General features: G+C 39.6%; 1 protein-coding gene across 7 annotated transcripts in view; it reads right to left on the reverse strand.

Annotated features, from left to right (window-relative positions):
* Window positions 1-20,443, reverse strand: part of PIK3C2A (phosphatidylinositol-4-phosphate 3-kinase catalytic subunit type 2 alpha) — a 67,078-nt gene that overhangs the window by 28,839 nt on the left and 17,796 nt on the right. For 6 of the 7 annotated variants that reach the window (XM_021402926.1, XM_021402924.1, XM_021402927.1 and 3 more), the window contains 3 exons: window positions 8,016-9,181; window positions 2,386-2,486; window positions 558-715 (listed from right to left, as the gene is read on the reverse strand). In XM_021402926.1, coding sequence (XP_021258601.1) covers window positions 558-715; window positions 2,386-2,486; window positions 8,016-9,116 — 1,360 coding nt within the window. In that variant the 5' untranslated portion in view covers window positions 9,117-9,181. Of the gene's footprint in view, window positions 1-557; window positions 716-2,385; window positions 2,487-8,015; window positions 9,182-11,547; window positions 11,642-20,443 lie in introns of all 7 variants that reach the window. The other variant, XM_021402928.1, reaches the window with a different exon arrangement.

Raw genomic sequence — 20,443 nt, forward strand, 5'->3', positions numbered from 1 at the left:
AATATGCTTCATTACCCATGAACTGGGCTGGCTAGTTGAAGCACAACAAGCCAGCATCATTTTGATACGTGTAGATAAGCATATATTGATCTTGTGATAGCTAGAATAATTTCAGCGTTTACTCTTATTTCCCAACAGCAATTTGTCTGAATTTTCAGGTAATCTGAAATAGCTTTAAGTATTTTAGCAAACGTTTGAATAAAAAAATTGATGAAAGTTCAGAATCTGCTTCTCCCCCCCCCCTCCCAAATTAACATAAAGTAGGTCAAACACTTAACATTCCTAGCTGTGGATAGAACAGTGCTTCTGGTTTGCTTGGTTTTCTTCTTTGGAAACTGTTCCAGTTTCTCAGCTTCCAAATATTTTCTGATGGAGTTAGTGACCCACATCTAGGTTCTTTCTTCATCTACCTTTCCCACATTCCCCGCAAGCAATCCCTGTAACTGAGACTCAGGGATTACAAGACCTTAAAGCCACTGGTCTAGACCAAGTATGCGGTCTCAATCCACCATTCCAAGCCTTACAAACAAATTCCAGTTTAAAAAGTAAAAACATACCATCACATGTAAAAGTTACTGGCTGCTGGAATCCTTTGATTTCTATAGAAACCTTGATACTGGCACTCTCCCCACTTATATTTCTTTGCAGCATGATTGGACTCAGCACAAAGCCTGGATTTGATTGCTGATTAGTGTAAGGAAACTTGGTCCTCAATCTGTAAATAGAAAAAGTTTATGAAGCATTGCAATGGATAGGTTTATGACTAAAGCAAAAGAACACAGTAATAACCACAAGCCAGAGCAGTAAAGAACGCTTATTGCTTTTACCTAAACCACGTATACAAAAGCATTTTATTTTTTCTACTCTTAACAGAACACTGCCCACAATAATCATATAATAGTAGTTAGAGGGGGAAAAAGAACTTATAATTAGGCAGGTTTTCCATGTAGCTTATAGGACATACTCAGATTCTGTAGAAGCTAAGCTCTAAAGCAGTTTTCAAAAAGCTAATCCACGACATTTGCCTACAATTGAGTTAAAAACAGAGTAAATTCCTTCATGTACGGAAGACCACAAAACTCTTTACACGCTTGAACTTGTCAATGTCTAACCTGAACTTCTGAGCGGTATCTAAACTCTGGAAGTTGAGAGAGGCTTGAATTAAGGTAAAGGCTTTTCTTTAGGACACAAACGTTATTCAACATGTTCACCTAGTAAGGAATACAGTACTTCGGTACCTGCTTTCTACTTTCTACTATTTAACCTGGATAAACGAATTTAACTATCCGTCAATGTTAAAGCAGTATTATAGGAGATTAAGAACAGAAGTCATCTACAATGATCACCTATTTCATTATCTTGCTTCCTGACAATAGGATGAGTGGGGGAAAAAAGAAAAAGAATCCCTTTATTTGTGCAGTGGTAAATCCGGAATAATTTTAAGCGCTGGGTCTTGAGAGAAAGGGCAGCAATTAAATGTAACTAGAAACTGTTCTAACAAGCCTGTTTTATTTTGAAAGATTTGTCAATGTTGTCAGCAAATTGTACATGACTTCTCACTGGTTTTGTGGAGTTTGCATTTCACTTCATAAACATTCCTGTTTTACAAAGTAGTTATTAACCAACAAATTCAAAGATCTCTAATTCCCCATTATTTTTCTTAAGATTTTGAAAGAGAGAGGCAAGACTCCTAGTTTGTCTTTCTCTAGGAAGAAAATAGAGATGCGACTCGTTAAATTGCAGCAGTAAGTAAAAATAACAGAAGGAACGCCAAGTTATCAAGTTCCATCTCCTTTAGTACCATGTGTAAGAAATTTCACCACCCAATCCAAGTCGGAAAACATAGGGAGGGGATTTTGGTTGTTTTTGTTAGCTTTTTTTCTACAGAGTTCCAGTGGTAGAAGTGATATAAAAGAGCATTTAAGGTTTAGAAAGACACTTAAGCGATGGGAATTGCCAAAGCCTATCAGCAAAGAAAAAGACTGAGTTATTTCAAAAGAATTTGTACTGAAAAACAGAAGGAGATAAAGATATGTGAAGATACAGAAAACACTTTGAGGGTAAAAATGAAAAGTGTTACAAAAACAAGGAAAAAACAGTGAGAGGAAAGTGACTAAAGAAAGTCACAGGATCAGAAGAATAAAAAGGAGACTTCATACTACTGAACACGCTCGGGATTTTGTTGCATTTTGGAAAATCATGATAAAAACAAGAAAAACTGGGATAACCAAAGGGAAAAGAATACATAGAAAAAGTCTACTTCATCAAGCAAAAAAACTAGCAGTAGTCCTCCTGACTAAATAGGTTTCCAATACAAAAGTAGTAATGAGTTTTTTAGCTTTTTTTTTTTCCTTCTTCTGAAAGCTACTTCCAGTAATTTCTTACTTTGTAACTGCTTGAGAAAAAGCTGACAGTTCTTGATTCTGCCCTTCAATTTCTTGGAGAAGCACATTTTCTGTCAGTGTGCCAGTGGTCCCATTGTCTTTCTGCAACTCAAAGATAATACAGTATTTAAATAGCTGCAAACATTCCTGGAGCCTACAAAGCCACATGCAGAACACAGAATTTCAGACAACTGAGTTATTACCAGTTTTTTTTGTCTATTTATATGCGGGGAAACGCGTGCATCACTACCAAGTTGAAAAATAAAGATTCACTGAACCAGAGACTTCTTCAAAGAAAGTAATTTATTTATCTGACAGCATCAATATCAGTTAAGAATAAGCTACAAGTATAACAGCTCCTGGGCTCTCAGCAGGGAGCAATGACATTGGGCATTTGGCCAGATTTTGCTGAATGTGATGAGGAGAGCAAATTGCTTTTTTTCCTCCACTTCTGCCATACAACCTTCAGTATGCAGTCCCACAAAGAACCATTATGCATCAAGTCTACCCATGACTACCCTCACCTACAAAGCAGGACAAGATAAAATGTACACTTGAAGCAGCATTCAGAATGCAAACTCAAAACTAATCTCCCGGTATCAAATTTGTGCTGTTTTGATCTCATATGTCCCCTGCACCCCCCACCACACCTATTAATGCAAACCACCTTCTTCAAAGTATCCAGCCTAAAAACAATTGCTAAAACCAATCTGCAATTTTAAAAAAAAATGAACCCTGTAGCAAACAGAGCTTTTTTGTTGTTGTTTATTTTTTAAAAGTGCAACAGTTTTGAATACAACCTTGTTTCTGAACCAACTCACATACATACAATACACAAACATAGCCATACAGATGCCAGTGTGAGCTGGAACAGGCAGTAGGGTCGAGGCACAGCTAACCACCCACAGCCTAGCAGCCACCAGCAGCTTGAAGCACTTGTGGAACTCCAGGCAGCTGCTCCACAGAACAAGCTGATCCCGAGGAACCTGGCCTAGGAGCACGGCACACTTAGAGGATGATGCCTTCCAACCAATTCTTCTGCATCCAAAGCTTTTGCAATGCTTATAGAAACGTTACAGAAATTCAACCAGAAGTCCAGAAAGAAAGCAGAGTACACTATGGTTTTTCTGAAAATCATTGCAAACATTTCTTCGTAGTTGAAGTAGGGAAGAACTGCTTAACCAGTATGTGGGTTGTTTATTATTAACTGACAAAATGAGCTGAGCATCTCATTTTATGAGATTGTGTCAGGTACCTGACAACATAGTCAAATCAGACTGAGAGAAACGGTCAAATGTGAAACAAATGCAGAGTTAGATCTTTTTCTTTTGGTGCTCAGTTTAATCAAATTAAAATGATTAAGTATGACAGCATTAACCTTTGAAGAGAAAAGATATACACACCCAATGTTTGTCATCTGAATTGCATTTAAATCTACTTTTTTCAGCTAAAATGTCAGTTTTAAGAACGCTGATCAGTTCAAAGGGATAAATCCTTTGCAGCTGGGGATTATGGGGATTAGTCAGAGGAAGCTGGGAAGCCACAAGACCCAGAAAGAGATTCCTGAACAGGTATGATGCCTTAAGTTCAGAAAGCTGCATTCTAACCTCTCAGACAAAAGTTCTAGCACACAAAAACGCTTCTGACCAATTGCATAAGACCTGCTGACAAGCCTGCGTTATTGTTTCTACAACATGAATTCTTTAAACAGTTTCACAATAGCAACAACAAAGTCCCTCAAGGAAACAGGAAGCTAACAAACAAAGCAAAAGGTAAACACCTTTGATAAGGAGTCAACCAACTGCCGGTCAGAACTTGCCACAAAACTCCCTCCTTACAGTGTGTGACACTTTCAAGTTATTGATAACAAAATTTGCAGCTTAGTCGACTGTTAAACTCAGACAAGCATAGGGAACTACAAGCCAGTTGTTCACCCTGGCTAAACTTGCCTATGTACAATACGTTCTAACACAATGAGCCAAGAAAAAACGTCCTATTGTTACCCATAGTTGATCTGAGAGTCACATTTGAACAAGAAGAAAAATTGAAAAGAAGAAAAACAGACATGTTTTGCTGGGAATTACCTCCTAGCGTGACACCAAGAACATGAAATACCTACTTGTTTTTTCTGTTAAATTTCACTACTCAGTTTTGATCATTTTTCAGAAGATAATTTCAAGAGGACAAGCTTTGATGAACTAAGAATTTGTTTAACGCACATTGGACTAATTAGGTGAGTGATTATGTTCTTGGGCTACAAGTGAGATTTGAATTTCTTTACCTTCTAGATGAGCCAATTTAAGAGGTGTAAGAACTAGCAGACACAGGAAATAACTTGTAGGGAAGGACACTTCAGGCCAAACTAAATAAACATCTGTCTGAGAAAAATGCCTCATATTCAGCACAGCCTACAAAAATAGAAGTGGTCTGCAAATACAACTTCTCTCAACATTCGATTAAAACTATTCAGCACACCACTGAAAGTCAAATTGAATTGGACCCCACAAGAATATAAGGTCAAAAGACTTCAGCTCTGTGAAGAGGAACTCTAGAGAAGACAACATCTAAAATAGGACAAAATGATGATTTGGCCTCCACTTTCAGAAAAGAGAGATGAACACTGAAGTATTTAAAGGGGATGCATAGATGCTTTACTGAATACGAAACAGAACTCAAATCCTTCTATTGATTCAAGGGATTAAAAATAACATTTCTGGAATCAAAATTATCACTGGAAACTCTTACTAATAGTTTTGTCTAAAGGAGCAGTGAACTATGAGGTGATTCAGAAAGAGAAGTGATTCATACCAGTAAGGTGCAAGACTTCAGGAAATACTTGGAAAGAAATGTATTGCTGGAGGTCAATGGGATAAAGTACAAGAAAATTGCCAAAAATAGTGACAAAATAGCTCAGACTGATACTATACAAGATGAAATGTTACTTATATGAGAAAAAGTAAGTGTGCACAGGACAAGCAAAAGCAACATGTTACGTGAAAGTATATCAGTCTGAGAGACTTGTGCTTAGGACGAGAAGCAGAAACATCGCAGCTTTGGAACATCAGGTAACTTTATAATAGAGGCTGGAACTGGAATATTACACCAAAAGCAGGAACACAGGCGGGAAGTAAATCACAAGCTTGCAGCTGGGCATCCACTGCCATAAACTAAGAACTTGTCTGAAAAAGATGGTGAAAAAGATTCAAATGTATTAACTGACCACAAGATCAACATATGCTGATGTGATGCCATCATCAGTAAAGCAAAAGCCATAAAGATATATGAAGCAGAATGCTTCTCCCCATTATGAGTTTATTAATGTCACTGTACGAAGCACATGATATGTGTGTTCTCATACACAGAATTAAAATTTTCATAAGTCATCTTCAAAAATAGGATAAAAAACAGTAAAGAAGCTAACACAACAGAGACAGAAGTTGCAATGAAAGCTGACAGAAATTAGTTTTTCTTATAATGCACTGAGGGTCAACATCAAAACAATATTTAATAGCTTCTATTTCATTCTGCTAAGAACACTGGCCAAGAACTAGTTAGGAATGCACTTCTAATGAAAATCAGAGGGCAACCTATGACAGCGAGGGACTGGAACAGCCTTTAAATTGGTCGTAGCAAGAGTTAAAAAATACAACACAAAGGCAGAGTTTGAGCACTGTATTAGCTGGGTAACGTTTTCTGCAAATAGCATGGGAATGGACCTAATGAGCAAGAAAGATCCTTCTAAATACTGATACTTGAGAGAACCCTGGAATTTGTAGGAAAAACAGATTTCATTCAGCAGCGATCAGTCAAATACTACTCTCTGCACACAACACATCAGAAGCACCAACCAAGACAAACGGTCAGTGGTAATAACACTGCAACCAACTAAACATCGCTGGAAGACAGACAATACACACCACTGGATAAAAATGACAAAGTGAAGAAGCAAACTGCTGAAGAGCCCAAATTTACCTGCCTCTCCAGACAAATACTAGCGAATAACTGAGCTCAGATTTCACAGCTTAACACTGGAAAGAGGAACAGGAAAAAAAAGAAGTTAGACCCAAGATCTTCACACACTATTTTAAAAATATGATGCAGAAGAAAAAAAGGATTTTTTTTTCCCTTTAAGGTTTTTTTGGTTCTTCTTCCTAAGCCTTCTATTAGATGTGTGCCAGAACACTGACAACTAGCCCAGAAAAACAGGAAATACTCCAAATCAGTGGCCAGAAATTTCACCTTAATGGAAATTCAAACATGAAGATTCAGCCTCACAAATATTCCTTTTCTTGGGGGGGGGGGTGAAATGGCCCAGTTTAGGGTGGGGTCTGAGGAATTCAGGAGCAATTTGGAAAGTATCCTTGACTGATAACAGTTGGTTTTACAGCTCGTCCCTTGTCTATTAAAAACACCTAGAAAGACAATACGTCAGATCTGAAACAGCTGCAATCCTAAGTCTCCCAGGTGAACAAATCTTTTGCTCCCCCCCTCCAGCCAGTTTCTACAAATGTGATTTTCCTGCCACCACCTGCCAGGGTGAAGATTTTTCCACTGAAAACTTCTCCAGTCTCTGTACTCATCTGACAAAAAAAGGTAAAAAACAATGCACAAGTCTTCATATTCCCTTTGTAGTGAAGTGACTAATGTTTTATAAAGTTGCATCTTTATGGAATATCACGAAAAGAGGAATTTTAAAATGTACGAGAAGCTAAATAATTTACACTCGCTTTCCAGACTTCTGTTGGGCAAGGGTAGGGTGTACTTCTGGGGGCGTAATTACCAGATGATACAGCCGATAAAGCCACAATCACATGCTGTACAGTTTAGTTTCAACAGAAACTGCATATGCTTTGTGTCCAAAAAGATGAGTGTCATAACTACAGGGTCTGTTGACACTCTCGTCTTGACCTTCTGTTGTAAGAGATAGTAGTCCTAGAGTAGAGATTAGCCTTTTGCCCTGCCTGAGGCAACTAACATCCCACAAAGATGGTTTTCCAGCACAAAATAGAGTTTCTGACCTATCAACACCCACCAGGAATCCCACCTTCAAGAACAGCATACCTACAAGTTTTGGTTACAATCTTTTTAGCATTCCTTCATCAAAGGGATGGAGGAATGGTCTACAAAAGAGAATTACAGTAGCCCTGTGAAAGACTGCAAGGGATACTGGGAGAGCAGAAAATCGCTGTGGCAGACAAGTTCAAATATAAGGTGAAAACACCACTTTTCAGAGTCTGAGATAGAGCCTGCTCGAGATGAAAGCCGTCAACATCTACCTCACCATCTTTACTTTGTAGCCTTGCTCGATTTCCTCAGGAGTTTGAGTATTTATCAATATGATTTAAATACTTCATTGCTGTAAAGGTTATTTTCATTTCCCTTTTGAAATGTGTTGGAAAACAGCAGTTTCCTTGGTAAATTTGGAAAGATTACAGAGTCACATTTACTTTAGGACTTAGTTTAGTACTAATGCTCAATTTTTTCTAATATCACCGAAGCACGCATGTGTCAGTAACATCACATTATCCGGACAAGTCAAGTACTATTTCACAAACAGACGTTAAAGTGTCCTTAAATATTGTGACTAATCATTATCCTTACGCCACTACTTAAAAATATCGATTTACACACCTGTGATGTTTGGCCTTGTAACTTCCCAAGCTGAGTTGTTCGCATGTTTAAGGACTGGCTCCTTGTAACGGTTGCTCCAGAAGATTTCCCATTTATTTTTCTTTCCGGATGACAAGTTACTAACAGCTTCTCTTTTAACAGCACAGCATCCCATGGATCTTCAGCCATCATACCTGATGCCATCTCCCCATGATCCTCTGCTTTATATAAAGTCTCCACACTATCCACTTTTGGTTTACTGAGGGGATCCAAATCTAACCAGTCAAATTTACTAATGTCTCTGCTGTTTTCTGAGGCTGGTAGGCCGGAAACTGCAGACTTTATAGCAGTCATCTCTAAGTCTGTGCTTGACTTCCCATTTCTCAGAAATTCTGAGGTGCTTGCAATTTTGTCAAATACTTTTGCCAGTTCTGGTGCAAGTTCTGGAGGATGTATAGGTAGGCTTCCTTGTGGATGGAAAGGTGTAGTAGCTGCCAGTGGATATGAAATGTATTGCGACTGCCTTGGAAAACCAAAATAAATAGGCTCTCTAGAGTGATAGGAGGACATACTTGGATGGAATCCATTCTGAAATACACCAGTCTGTTTTATATAAGAAGCTGAGGGGTAAATAGGAGGTAAAGTGCATGTCACAGGTGCTGGTATCCACTGTCCTCTCTGACCAGTAGGCCCAAGATAAAATTGTGAAGACACAGCTGGGTTCAAAATAGGAGTTACTGGTAACGCAGGTACATTACTAGATTCAAAACTGTCATCCAGCAGCAGTTTCTCTAGTTCAGCTTGAGTAAGCTTCTCTATGTCAATGGTACTTAGTTTATCTTCCATTCTCTTGGCATCAGACTCTGGAAACACCATGAGATCATGGTCCTGTTTGCTATGTGTCTGTATTTTTTGCCCGGTGCTGCTTAAAGAATGAGAAGTTTCTTTATTACCAGCTATACCTTTTTCTTTCTGCATCTTAGCTAATGCCTCAGCTTCCATCTGCAATGCCTCCTCTTTGTCCACGTCTTTTGACTTTGCAGTTGCCAAAGAAGGTGATGAGCGCTGGTTAAATCCATTGCTACTGGATAACTGGGCCATACCGCGAGGGCAGATGTCCATTTAATGAAGCAACAAGTCCCCTGTACGGCTTGGTTACCCTTGGCTTCAGAATAGGTTCAGCAGCTCTGGAAAGGAAATGAAACATTAGAAAAGCATAAAAGAAATCATATGCAGAGAACTACTAAGCCACATACCACCAAATTACAAGGTTGCACACATCCTTCAGAAACCTAGAGCATAAATTTTTAAAGACATCTTTTTTTTTTTTTAACACAAGAGAAGCCACACAATTACATTCACAGGCTAAACATTCCACAAGACCCATTTACTTTTCTTATTGGTACTTACAGGTAGGTAGAGTAAGTACTTTGTTTCTTTTTGCACCACTAAACCTCAGACTGAAAAAGATGGATTTGGCTACCTAAAGAGCTTCAGATTTGAAGCAATTCAGCACACTTAACCAGTTTCAATTCCAGGAAAGAAAAAAAACCTATGAAAATAGTTTTTTTATATAAATTTATGAAAAAAATTTCTGAAAACTACAAATTCCAGCATTGATAAAGCACACAATGTACAGGCCTTTCAATTTACTTCAACATACTACAGAAATGCCCTACAGTTTGCCCTAGCTAACTGTACTATGATTATGATGGCCATAAAGATGCTGAAGAATCTTACTTCCATTGGATTTTAGTTTACCCACTTAAGCATAGAAATAGCACATAGGAAATGCTAGTTTGTGGATAGAAATAGCACATAGGAAATGCTAGTTTGTGGACAAGCAAGACATACTATTCAAGTACAGCTGCTCATTAAGTAATTCCTTTAACAACCCTTTAAAGGAAGTGTCATTCACTTATGTAAGGGAAGAAACTCTGGAAGGTTACTTTAGCAAAAAGCCATTGCCAAGAAAATGACATCTTACATTCCTCCAATTCCGACCTTGTGCTTGGTACTATTATACTGCTTCCTGTGTTCACCACAATATCTGTGCCTCTGTATTAAGATAATTTTACAACAGGTCGCCATAAGAACTGCACTGGTTATCCATACTATTTCTACCACTGGTTATCCATACTATTTCTACCGCTTTTAAACACAGTTGGGTTAGAGTTGACTCCAGGAGATAAGCTGTCTTCCAGCAACAGCTCGTTGCATATCAAGTAGCAAGATAAAAATCATGAATACTGAGTTTCTGCTAGGAGGGTAATGTAAACAGCAATCCTCATTTAAACACAGTTTCATTGATCTAAATGTGTCCTTTGGATGTAAATCATCATGAGTTTAAGTCGTGCAATAATCTACAAATTAAAAAAAAACGTATCTGCATCAAATAATATATAATAAATTATATAATAATTAAATATATAGGTATTTTCTTGCTATTCACACCAATTAGACGTTCTTTTCCTCCTTGAATCAGACCAGAGATATGTGGCTTCAAACAATCTGACTGTACTTCTGTCGACTGGCCACAGACAGCAAGATTCTTAACAGATTTCTAACAGATTCTTTACATTCCTGAAGACTCTGGCCAAGTTTTTGTTTGATCTACTTCATTTCAATGCCTATGCTATTAAGGATAGACATCGCTATAAGTGATTCTGTATCTCAGCTAAGCCTGAAAACAAATTCATGTCAAATCGCTCAAAAATCAAGATTAAACCAGAACTGATGTAGAAGGTTCCACAAGACTTCAAGGAAAAGTGGCTTTTTTTCCCCCCTCAACCAGATCTTCCTCCCTCCTTTTATTTTAAATGAAGCCTGTTTCAGCGAAGATTCAAGTCAGACAATTTTTTATACCATCTCAACCTGTATCAAAAAAGTAGACAAACAAAAAGACATTTTTATCTGTATTGCCCACAACATGCTCCTAGGTCAAGAACAGTGATCTCCCTTAGAAAAGGAATATTTTAGTGCAAAGCACCGAAAGGCATACCTCAAACTAAACAAATGCCACTGGCAGCTCGAGAATACAGCATTTTTCTGACTTTAGTTGGACTAAATCCCAAAATACTATCAGACAACTCAGCTGCTTATCATCTACTTAATTAAAAGCTACCATAATCCTTCCATATCAATGTGTTATACGCTAGAGGAGGAAAGGTTTATTCCAGCTTTAAGAAGAAACCCCTACTGTTTTAATCAAGAGAATTCCTAAACACAGAGCTACCACCTAGTATAAGAAATAAAGAAAAACAAAACATAACAGCATGCAAATTAGCTAAAGAACAATTTACTTAGACAAATGCCAGCAGATGCAACTTCTCTATTAAAACCTAAAACTTGACATTTTTAATAGCTCTGTTAAGAAGTGTTAAGACCACTATGCACAGTGTATCTTAAAATCAACACTGTGCTAAAGAAATGTTGCATGCCTTTGAAGTTTCTGCTCTCTTTTGTATGTTTCAGAAAAGTGCTGATTAACTAAGACTGAAACACTGACAGACCAACATAGTTGAAAAAAACCAAAAACTGAAAACCACACAACTGAAGTCCTCAGTAATAAAATCTTGAAGAGGAGCTTTGGTGGTGACTCGTATGAATCCATTCCATGAAATGATGATCATCAATGCAGGGGAAATCTGTGGAAAAAAAGCAGACACCAGATCCATTCCCGCGCTAAATTAGGCTGCACAGTTTGAGACTCTTCAAAGCCACAACTATTGCCACTGGAAAGAAGTCCTGTCCCACCTGCTGCCAGCTGGTACAGCTGAGTGCCGAATGGACTAGGGAACTGATGAGCAACAACACAGTGCTGCTGGGCTACTCTACCATCAGGGCAGGTCCCAGCCCAGATTACAGCACAGCTGCAGCCTTCAGCGACGTTCAGCTTAGTTACTATCCTCCTGCTAACGCAAGTCTCTCTCGATTTTCTCCTCAAGATGTATTTCATAGATGGCCTAAGCCCACTAGCCACAGATAACATTTGAAAGAGAAGCCTAATATGCTTTACACCAACTACTCAGACTGTCTGGACATCTAAGCAGGATTTAATCTCTTCATTAGCTTCCGGCTGGTTAAGAACACTATGTCAAATTTTCAGAAGCAAGAACAGCCTGTCCTTCCCAGCTTATGAAGTCCTCCCAATAATTCCTACCTGGCTTTTCCAAGGAGCAGTACAGAGCACAGTTTCACAGTCTTGCTATAGCCTAAGGATTCTCAGTAGGAGCTGGATCTTTTCCCTAAATTTTATTCAAATAAATGGAAATAGGATCACACTCGCTAAGACAGCTGAGAACTATTTGGACAACAACTTTGAAGGTTATCAGTGCATTCTGGTGCTCACTGATAACAACAGCAGTGAGAGCAAGTGATTTTTCTGAAGGAGAAAAAACATCGAGATTCTGTGGCCTTCAAAGTAACCATATATAAACTAAAGAACAATAACTTGGGCTCCTTAAGAACAAGGAAGCCTTGTTTTTCTACTGAAATGAGCAGCTTTGATCTCTGTGCTCAACAAGTAGCCTCCCCCTCCCAAGAAGCTTCTGTTTCTGTGAGCCATGCCCACAGGTAAAGATGCACTGCTCTGCACTCAAACACAGCTTGTATTTAAGTCCTGTCCCCTAACATTTCTAAAACAGCGTATAAATTTGCCTGCAGCTTTTCAACAGTTCAAAATTAAAAACATCTGATAACACTACAACAGCTTTTGCAAAACTTCATCCTGCATGCTAGTTTTAAACAGTACATTCACACGAGAAAAGATCAGAAGCTCCCTAGACATAAAGGTTGCTAAAATAAAGGCAAGCTTACCTTCTAATGTTAACTACACTGCAGCAGCCAACATTTTCACTTAAAAAGACAAGCTCCACTTTGAACTTTTGAATTTGTAGCCACCTAAACTCAAAGGCAGTCTGCTAGCAAAATTTAAACTTCTTCAACACCTACAAAGAGAAGGGCAAATCTCCACTGTGCCACAAAGTAGGGAACTACCCAAGCACTTGGAAGGTTTCAGAGCAACCATTAGGGGCCACTCCTTGGGAAATCAGCAGAACTCTGCAACAGCTGAAGGCATGCAGAGAACTAAAAGGAAATCTTTGAAGTCAGGATTGTTCTCCTCAACTCCTGCACACTAATCTAAGCAACAATTAAAAAAAAAACTTTTCAGCAGTCGATCTGATCACCTTCAAAGGCACATTTCTCTTTCAAAATATGTAAAGAATCCAAAAGCATTTCAAATACAATATTTTCCGAGAGTATTTGATCAGATGGGGTAGGGCAGAAACCCACAGACCTCCTCCTCTGACTCCAGCCATGCAGTTTCCCTAAACGCAGCACGTCCTTGGTGGTGATTTAGAACACACACTTTTATACGTATTTAAATGCGTTCAAATGTTTAGAGTGTGAAGTGCACTTACTTGGTCAAGTATGTGTGTACTGCCATGTCATTTTATTTAATAGAGCTATGCTCATTACTCGCAATTTCAAAGGAGCCAAGCGTTCTTTTTAAAAGAGGCGGGAAGATGCCTGGCAATCTCCATCAGATCAAAGCCTCTACAAGGGATGGAAATTAATTTCAAGAACATTTTCATTTACAGAGGCTTACATAAAAATGAAACATATCTACATATGCACTGCTCCAGCATGCATACAAAAGTGAACCATGAAGCCATTTTTCCTAATGAGAAATGTATAGATTTTTGGTAAGAAACATTGGGAGAACCAACGTACAGGACATGACATCTGTAACCAGGACAGAGACTAATCTCACTTAAGTTTCCTATCTCAATGAACAGGGAATGTCTCTATTAGAAACAAATCCTGCCACCTCAAGCAGAGGTAATCTCACCATCTGCTCACGGACACGTTACTCCTCCACTTAAGCTGAGTTGCACGAACATTTTCTTCTCAAAAAAGAAAAAGCATGAAAAGAAGGCCTTTAGCATTTTCTTTATAGCTTGTCCTAGTGCTAAACAAGCACAGAGTTCATACTATTTGTAATTCATCCTTCAGAAGCACGTTACAGCCATCGCAAATGGGTGCACAATCTCCCTGAGTTCCAGCACTAAATACAGAAGCAACGATAACATGTCAGACCGTTTCCTGCCTTCCTTATAAAGCCTTCAAGCAGAGCTTCCTCAAAACAAGAGCAGTATCCACAAAAACTCCCTGTGGTTATTTTGCTATTAGTTAGAACAGATTTAAGGCATCTTTCTACCACTGAATGACAGCAAACTTAAGAATTAACAGAGTAGCAGAGACAGCAGAAGTTTTATGGAATAACAGGGAAAACTTCAGCAAAACAAGAAGGCAGTAATATACTATGGAAAGTACTAATAGCCTGGAAAGGAATTCATAGCAGCGCATTTGCCACAGCAGGAAAACTCCTTACCAAGAAAAAACACAGGAACTTTGATGTTCGAAAGCCCTGTGTACCAACCGGATGCATTCACAGATTGCCAGGAAGTGAGAAAACGGAACAGATATTTCATCAGATTAAGTGGATCAGATGAGAGTAACTTACAGACCTGAAGTAGTGTAGGCATTTTGGAGGGGGTGGGGAGAAGTACTGGGAAGGAAGTATGACAAAACATTAACTGAGAAGAGATTCTGACAGTATGACCACTATGCACAAAGTGGCTGAAAACAGAAGATACAGCAAAAAGCAGAGAAATCAGCCCAGCAATGCTTGAGGGAACAAAGGCTTTATTCTGCTTCATGTACACACAGCAGCTAACATACCAGATACTTTAATTCTTGAATATGCATTAAGCTGGGCTTCCAGTGTTTATCCCTTCCGTGCATCTAATAAAATAATGGTCTCCAGGAGCATTAAAAATTACGAAAACAAACCAGATTCTTGTGTGACAGACTGCACATCAAGCATGTCTTTGGTATTAAGTGGTTTTCCATGCTTGTCCTGAGCTTGAATTATTCCCTTTTCCATGGTCATTCTCCACAAAGTATGTGAACTGCTCATTTGTTAGAAGGACTTTCAAAGTCAAATAAACAGCCTAAGCAGTTAAGTATAAAATCAGACTGATAGCTTTTTCTCTTAAGATAAACAGCAAACAAAAAAAACCCACCTCTTTTTACTGTTTTACCTTGGAAGAACTCACGTGCTGCAGACGCATCTGATATAAAATGTAAATTCTTGCAAATAAACTGTAAAGAAACATTCTTTAATTTACTGACAGATGTGCAAGTTCTGGAACAGACAAGATATCCACTTTTTAAAAATACTATTAGTTCCAAGTTTTCCAATAAGGTGTACATAAGTAACCCGAAATGTTAGTGTTTTCACTATAGTTCTGTTATCTCCCCACCAAAAATTAGCAGCTCCCTGAAGGAACTCATTGTAATAAAAGTGGAAGATTCCTCCTTACAGATGAGATTAACTGTCAGTGAAAAGTTTGAATCCATTTCATTTCAGATCGTGTCTATGGAATCTTCAAAGACAGTTTCAGTAATTTAAATATGAGTACGATTTTTACTTGGGCACAAACTCTGGATCGGCGCTCCTTTCTGTTTTGCGCCGGTCATTCAGGACAGCCTCTACATAGCCAAGCAGCTGTACTGAGACCAACAACTGCACCTCTTAATTTAGATTTTAAAAATTCATTTCCATCCAGAAAGTACAAATTCATCAGAAAGCTTCTGATTTTAACAGCTAAGTAAGAATAGGGTGTTTCTAATACCAGAAAAGGAAGCCTCCAGGAATGCTTTGAAGTCTTTCATTATTGGCAACAAATTTCTTGGAAAACAAACAAACAAAAAACAGTATCAGCTGTTTCAGCGCATGTGAGAACACTTTGGAACTCCCTTACTTAGGTCAATTATCATCCATAGCATTATGCAGAAGATTCTAGACGCGGCATCCTGTGCGTCAGATTGTTGAATCGTGATTTTTGACCAGTTTTCCCAGACAACGTTTCCAAGACAGCATCCATCACAGTGTTCCAGTCAAATGCCAATATAGGCAGCTGTATCTTCCGACAGATGTTTTTCATGGCCACAACACATTCTTCCCCTTCCTGAACCAGCAGCTCACACCCTTAGCCACTGCAAGCTACTCCAGCAGTGGATGTAGACTCACGCAGATTAGGTACAGCAAGTTTGTGAGCTTCTTTGGCATATCCATGCTTTTACACTCCCCCTTTCAAATTCTGAACTCAATTACCATTTCAGTTGTCTGCTCAAAAGATAAGAGATCTTAATTAAACTCCACTAGGCTGCGTAAAATCAAGGAACTCGACGCAGCCAATAGTGGGTGCCGCAGCTGAAGAAAACAGTAGCATGAGCTTACATTATTGGACATCACAGATTTATTACTGGAAGAATCTTTATAAATACTTGAATCGTGGTATGATGTCCTTAAGGCCAATCAGCTGAGGACACAGATCAACAGGAAACTTGACATCAATTTTGTCAGCTGCAGAACTACTCACCGACATTTATGTCTCCATATTTCACCCCATTTTGTCCCCAGCTAACACCACACCTGCAATTCTGTTCCCGCACAGCATTTTATAGATGCCGATACCAGAAAAAGCAATAATGAAACTGATGGCATCCCAGGCTGTTTCACTCCACTGCACTTAGTCAAGATTTTTTCCATCCCTTACAGCCAAGCCTATTACCAGCATTGTTAGACAAAGGCTAAGAATTTGAGTTCTGTTGCAACGTTTCTTCTTACAGAAAAATGTTTTCATATCCGCTCTTGTTTATTTTAAGAACTTTAGAATGGTTCTTCTACTTTTCAACCACCTCTAAAGTTGTGCTTTTCTCCAGGTCACCCATATGATTCACACACTTCTCCCACCAATCTCTCATTTCAAAGTGCACTTGAAAACCTACGTATAATGGAATACACCACATAGAATCAACACTAGCTACTGCTTTAGGGCATGGCTTCTTTTTAAGTAATGCCAGTGCCCCCAAATAACACGATTCCCATCTGAATAATTCACTCAGTAATCCACAATTTGCAAAATAATTTCTCTTTAAAACGTCACATATATACAATCACAGAACAAGACAGACTGGACAGGGCCTCAGAGGGTGTCTAGCTCAACCTCTCACTCAAAGCAGTCAGTTCTGGTAAGTAATTACACATCCACAGTTACTGTAGAGGAATATATTTACAGATAGACTGCTGTGAAGCCAATACTTCACATTTGTACTACTTTCACTCATTTTTAATTGTGTTGCATTAGTTAAAAAATAAATCCATCCTAGGGTAACTTCTGCACTAACTGTGAGCACAGAGTTCCTGTTTTGTTCCAACTCAGAATGGTATGCACATTTACCATAACAAAAACATTAGCAGAATATGAAGAAGACCGTGTCATCCCAGCTCTATTGAGGATTTACCTCTGTATCGCTGTATTGGTACCAGGCTACCAGTCTAACCACATGCAACTCTGCTGCAGGAGCCAAATTACTTCTGCCACTTGCTTCAGCAGACAAGCTTCCCCGCAGGCAGGAAACTTGCACAGTTTCAGTTACAACTGGTTGATGCTTCTCAGTCACCAACCTGGTATGTCTAAAAGCATTAACCAGTTGATGATTACTGGCCAAGCACTGTTTACACAGACCTCTTAGCTGTACGTATTAAAATGCTTCTACAACGTATTGAATCAATTATTTTTAAAAAGAAATCCCCCAAAACCCGAAACATTACACTGGTAGGTAGAAAGGTCACAGGATGGTTAGATTGCGTCAGACCACAAGTTCATCTTGTCCTTGTCTCTATGAGTAGCTTCAGAAGCGCACAGGGAGAAGACAATCACATAACAGCTTTTCCTCAAAAATACTCTTCCAGTTTCCACTAATTAGCAGCTCAAAGGCTTCCTGAATCCTGAGATAACATCTCTAATATTTAACACCCAAGTTGGATTTCTCCTCCAGGAATCTGTCGAGTTGCACACTGGCCTCAGGTAAACTCGGCAGGGCAGCACCTTGTACTTTTCTGCTGCAACAACCACCGAAGCAAAGAGCGTATCAGTTAGCACTCCCCTGTTCTTGACGTGGCTGCTAAAACAACCAACACCAACGACAACACTGCAGCAACCAGCTGCCATCTCTGTGCAGACTGAGTTATTTCATCAAGGTCAGCATGCAGCAATGAGTTTCTAGATCTGAGCTGGCAACAGTCTCAACACAGATATCAAAAGGTCCTCATGCGCTACAGACTGCAGCCTTCCCGGCTTTTTCTTTTTTTATTGGATCGATGTGACATTGTAATTTCAATGCTAAGCACCTGAAAAGTATGAGCTACATGAAATGTGCAGACACACTTCCTCCCTCTATTCCAAATTCTCCATGAAAGCATTCCCAAGTGACTACCACTTGGAACAAACTGAACTTACTCTGCAGTACGTAAGTGCAGATCGCATTTCTACTGAAAAGTATAGATAAAAGTAATATTTCCCATGACTTTTTTTTTTAATGTGAACTTTGAGGAAAATATTTTACTCTAAGTCACTTACAGAGTAAATGAGATTTATCATTACTGGCATGCTTAGATACATTTCCCCCTTCGGTTACTTGCCCAGTCTGGAAACAACTTCTGCATTCTTCTGAAGAAACTGACACTGCTGCAGCCTTTCCGTGTACAAAGGGGCTGGACGAATGCTGTATGAGATGGATGACTGATGTTATTGGTCATCGCTGATAAAAACTGAACTCTCATTCTGGTAAGTAATTACACCATCCACAGTTACTGTAGAGGACTATATTTACAGACACGCTGCTGTGAAGCCAATACTTCACATTAGTACTACTTCCACTCATTTTTAATTTTGTTGCATTAGTCAAAAAAATAAACAAATCCATCCTAGGGTAACTTCTGCACTAACTGTGGACACTAAGAGGCAATTGCTATAAAACGAAAGTGGAATATCTCTACCTCAACGTCATGCAGGCTGACCTCAAAACAACATAGCATACGTTATGCTTACAGCATGCTACCGATCAATGTTATTTTTTTTTTTAAAGCTTCCACAGGATATCCTTCAGATTGCTCAGGACCAGAAAGACACACAATATGCAACCCTTCTCTAATTACATTCCAACTCTCGATAGCGTTACTTTCTCTAACTAGTCCTATACTGCTCTTGTTTTAGTCCCACAACAAAACCTAATGCAACAACAAATCCAAAACATCATCCCAGCATTTGTATGTTTGTAAGCAAGCTTTGAATTCAAGTTTCTTCAGCTAGACAGCAGGAATAAATTTATAATAGCAGGATATGATTAAAGAATATCAGCAGCTTCAATTTCATGCAGTTTGAGAAGTAAGAAACAGAAGAACACATATTCAGAGAGGAATTATTTACTTGGAATTTTGAAAGGTGTCATTTTCTACTTAAGGCATTCAGTTTTCCTTGTTGCTGTATAGAGAACTAGTCAAAAAGGTTAAAAAAAATAACTAAGTCACCAGTATATACTTAGATACACTGATTAACTGTACTAATGAGTCTTTATGTGCCTTGTTCATGGCTAGAACAATATCCCAAAAGAGGAATCTCAAGTTTCTGAACCAGGAGTACTACTATACTATAGTTATGTAGGTCACATTTATTTTATGAAATTACCAGGAAAAAAGTAGGGTTTTTTTTTTTTCCTCTTTCTTTCGACCTGTGTATTTTTTAATAAACAACTGCCTTTATATAGAAGATTACCAAATACGGCACAACATCAAAGAGGGCCAGGCTCTAATTTATTCAGCGCAAGGCCGCAATTTCAAACATTTGTTACTTGGCTTCTTCTCCCTGTACTTTCTCCCGCTGGCTCTACCTTCTATGCAACTTCCTCTTACTGTCCACCTATTCTCAGTAGCTACGCTGCAACTTGTTTCCGATTTTTTTTTTTTTAATGAACTCGGACGCCGCAGTCTCTGCCCCCAGACGCAGTCCATCAGCCCGCGCTGGGCAGCCTCTCCTCCCCCAGCACAAAGGAAGTTTTCCCAGGCCCACACGCAGCACCGAGGCGCTGGAGGAGCTGGGCAGGCCGCCACGAGCCCCCAGACCCCGCTGGCGGAGCGCTGCCGCCGGTTACTCCGCTCCCCCCGCCTGTCTCTTCCCTTCGGGATACTTCACGCACCGTCCATCCCCACCACCCGCGCGCTGCACAACAGACTCTTACAAACAGCACCGAGCTTTTCTTCCACCCTCCGTTTCGTTCCAAAGCAACAAAATACAGACAGCCGACAACAAGAACTGTTACCTGGGGCCTCTGCACCCGCGCTCCCGGGACGAGAAGCAGCCCCCTCCCGCCCCGACCGCCGTCACTCCTCGCTCTCCGCCCGCCCGAGGCCCCCGCGCTCACGGGGACGCCGGCTCCGTCCGCACGACCGGAGCGGGACCGCGCAGAGAACGGCTCCGGGGCAGCGTCGCCCGCCGCGCTCAGACCCGCCGGGACAGCTGGCGGCGCCGCGCCGA

Source organism: Numida meleagris, chromosome 6, assembly GCF_002078875.1.
Source record: "Numida meleagris isolate 19003 breed g44 Domestic line chromosome 6, NumMel1.0, whole genome shotgun sequence".
Taxonomy (NCBI): domain Eukaryota; kingdom Metazoa; phylum Chordata; class Aves; order Galliformes; family Numididae; genus Numida; species Numida meleagris.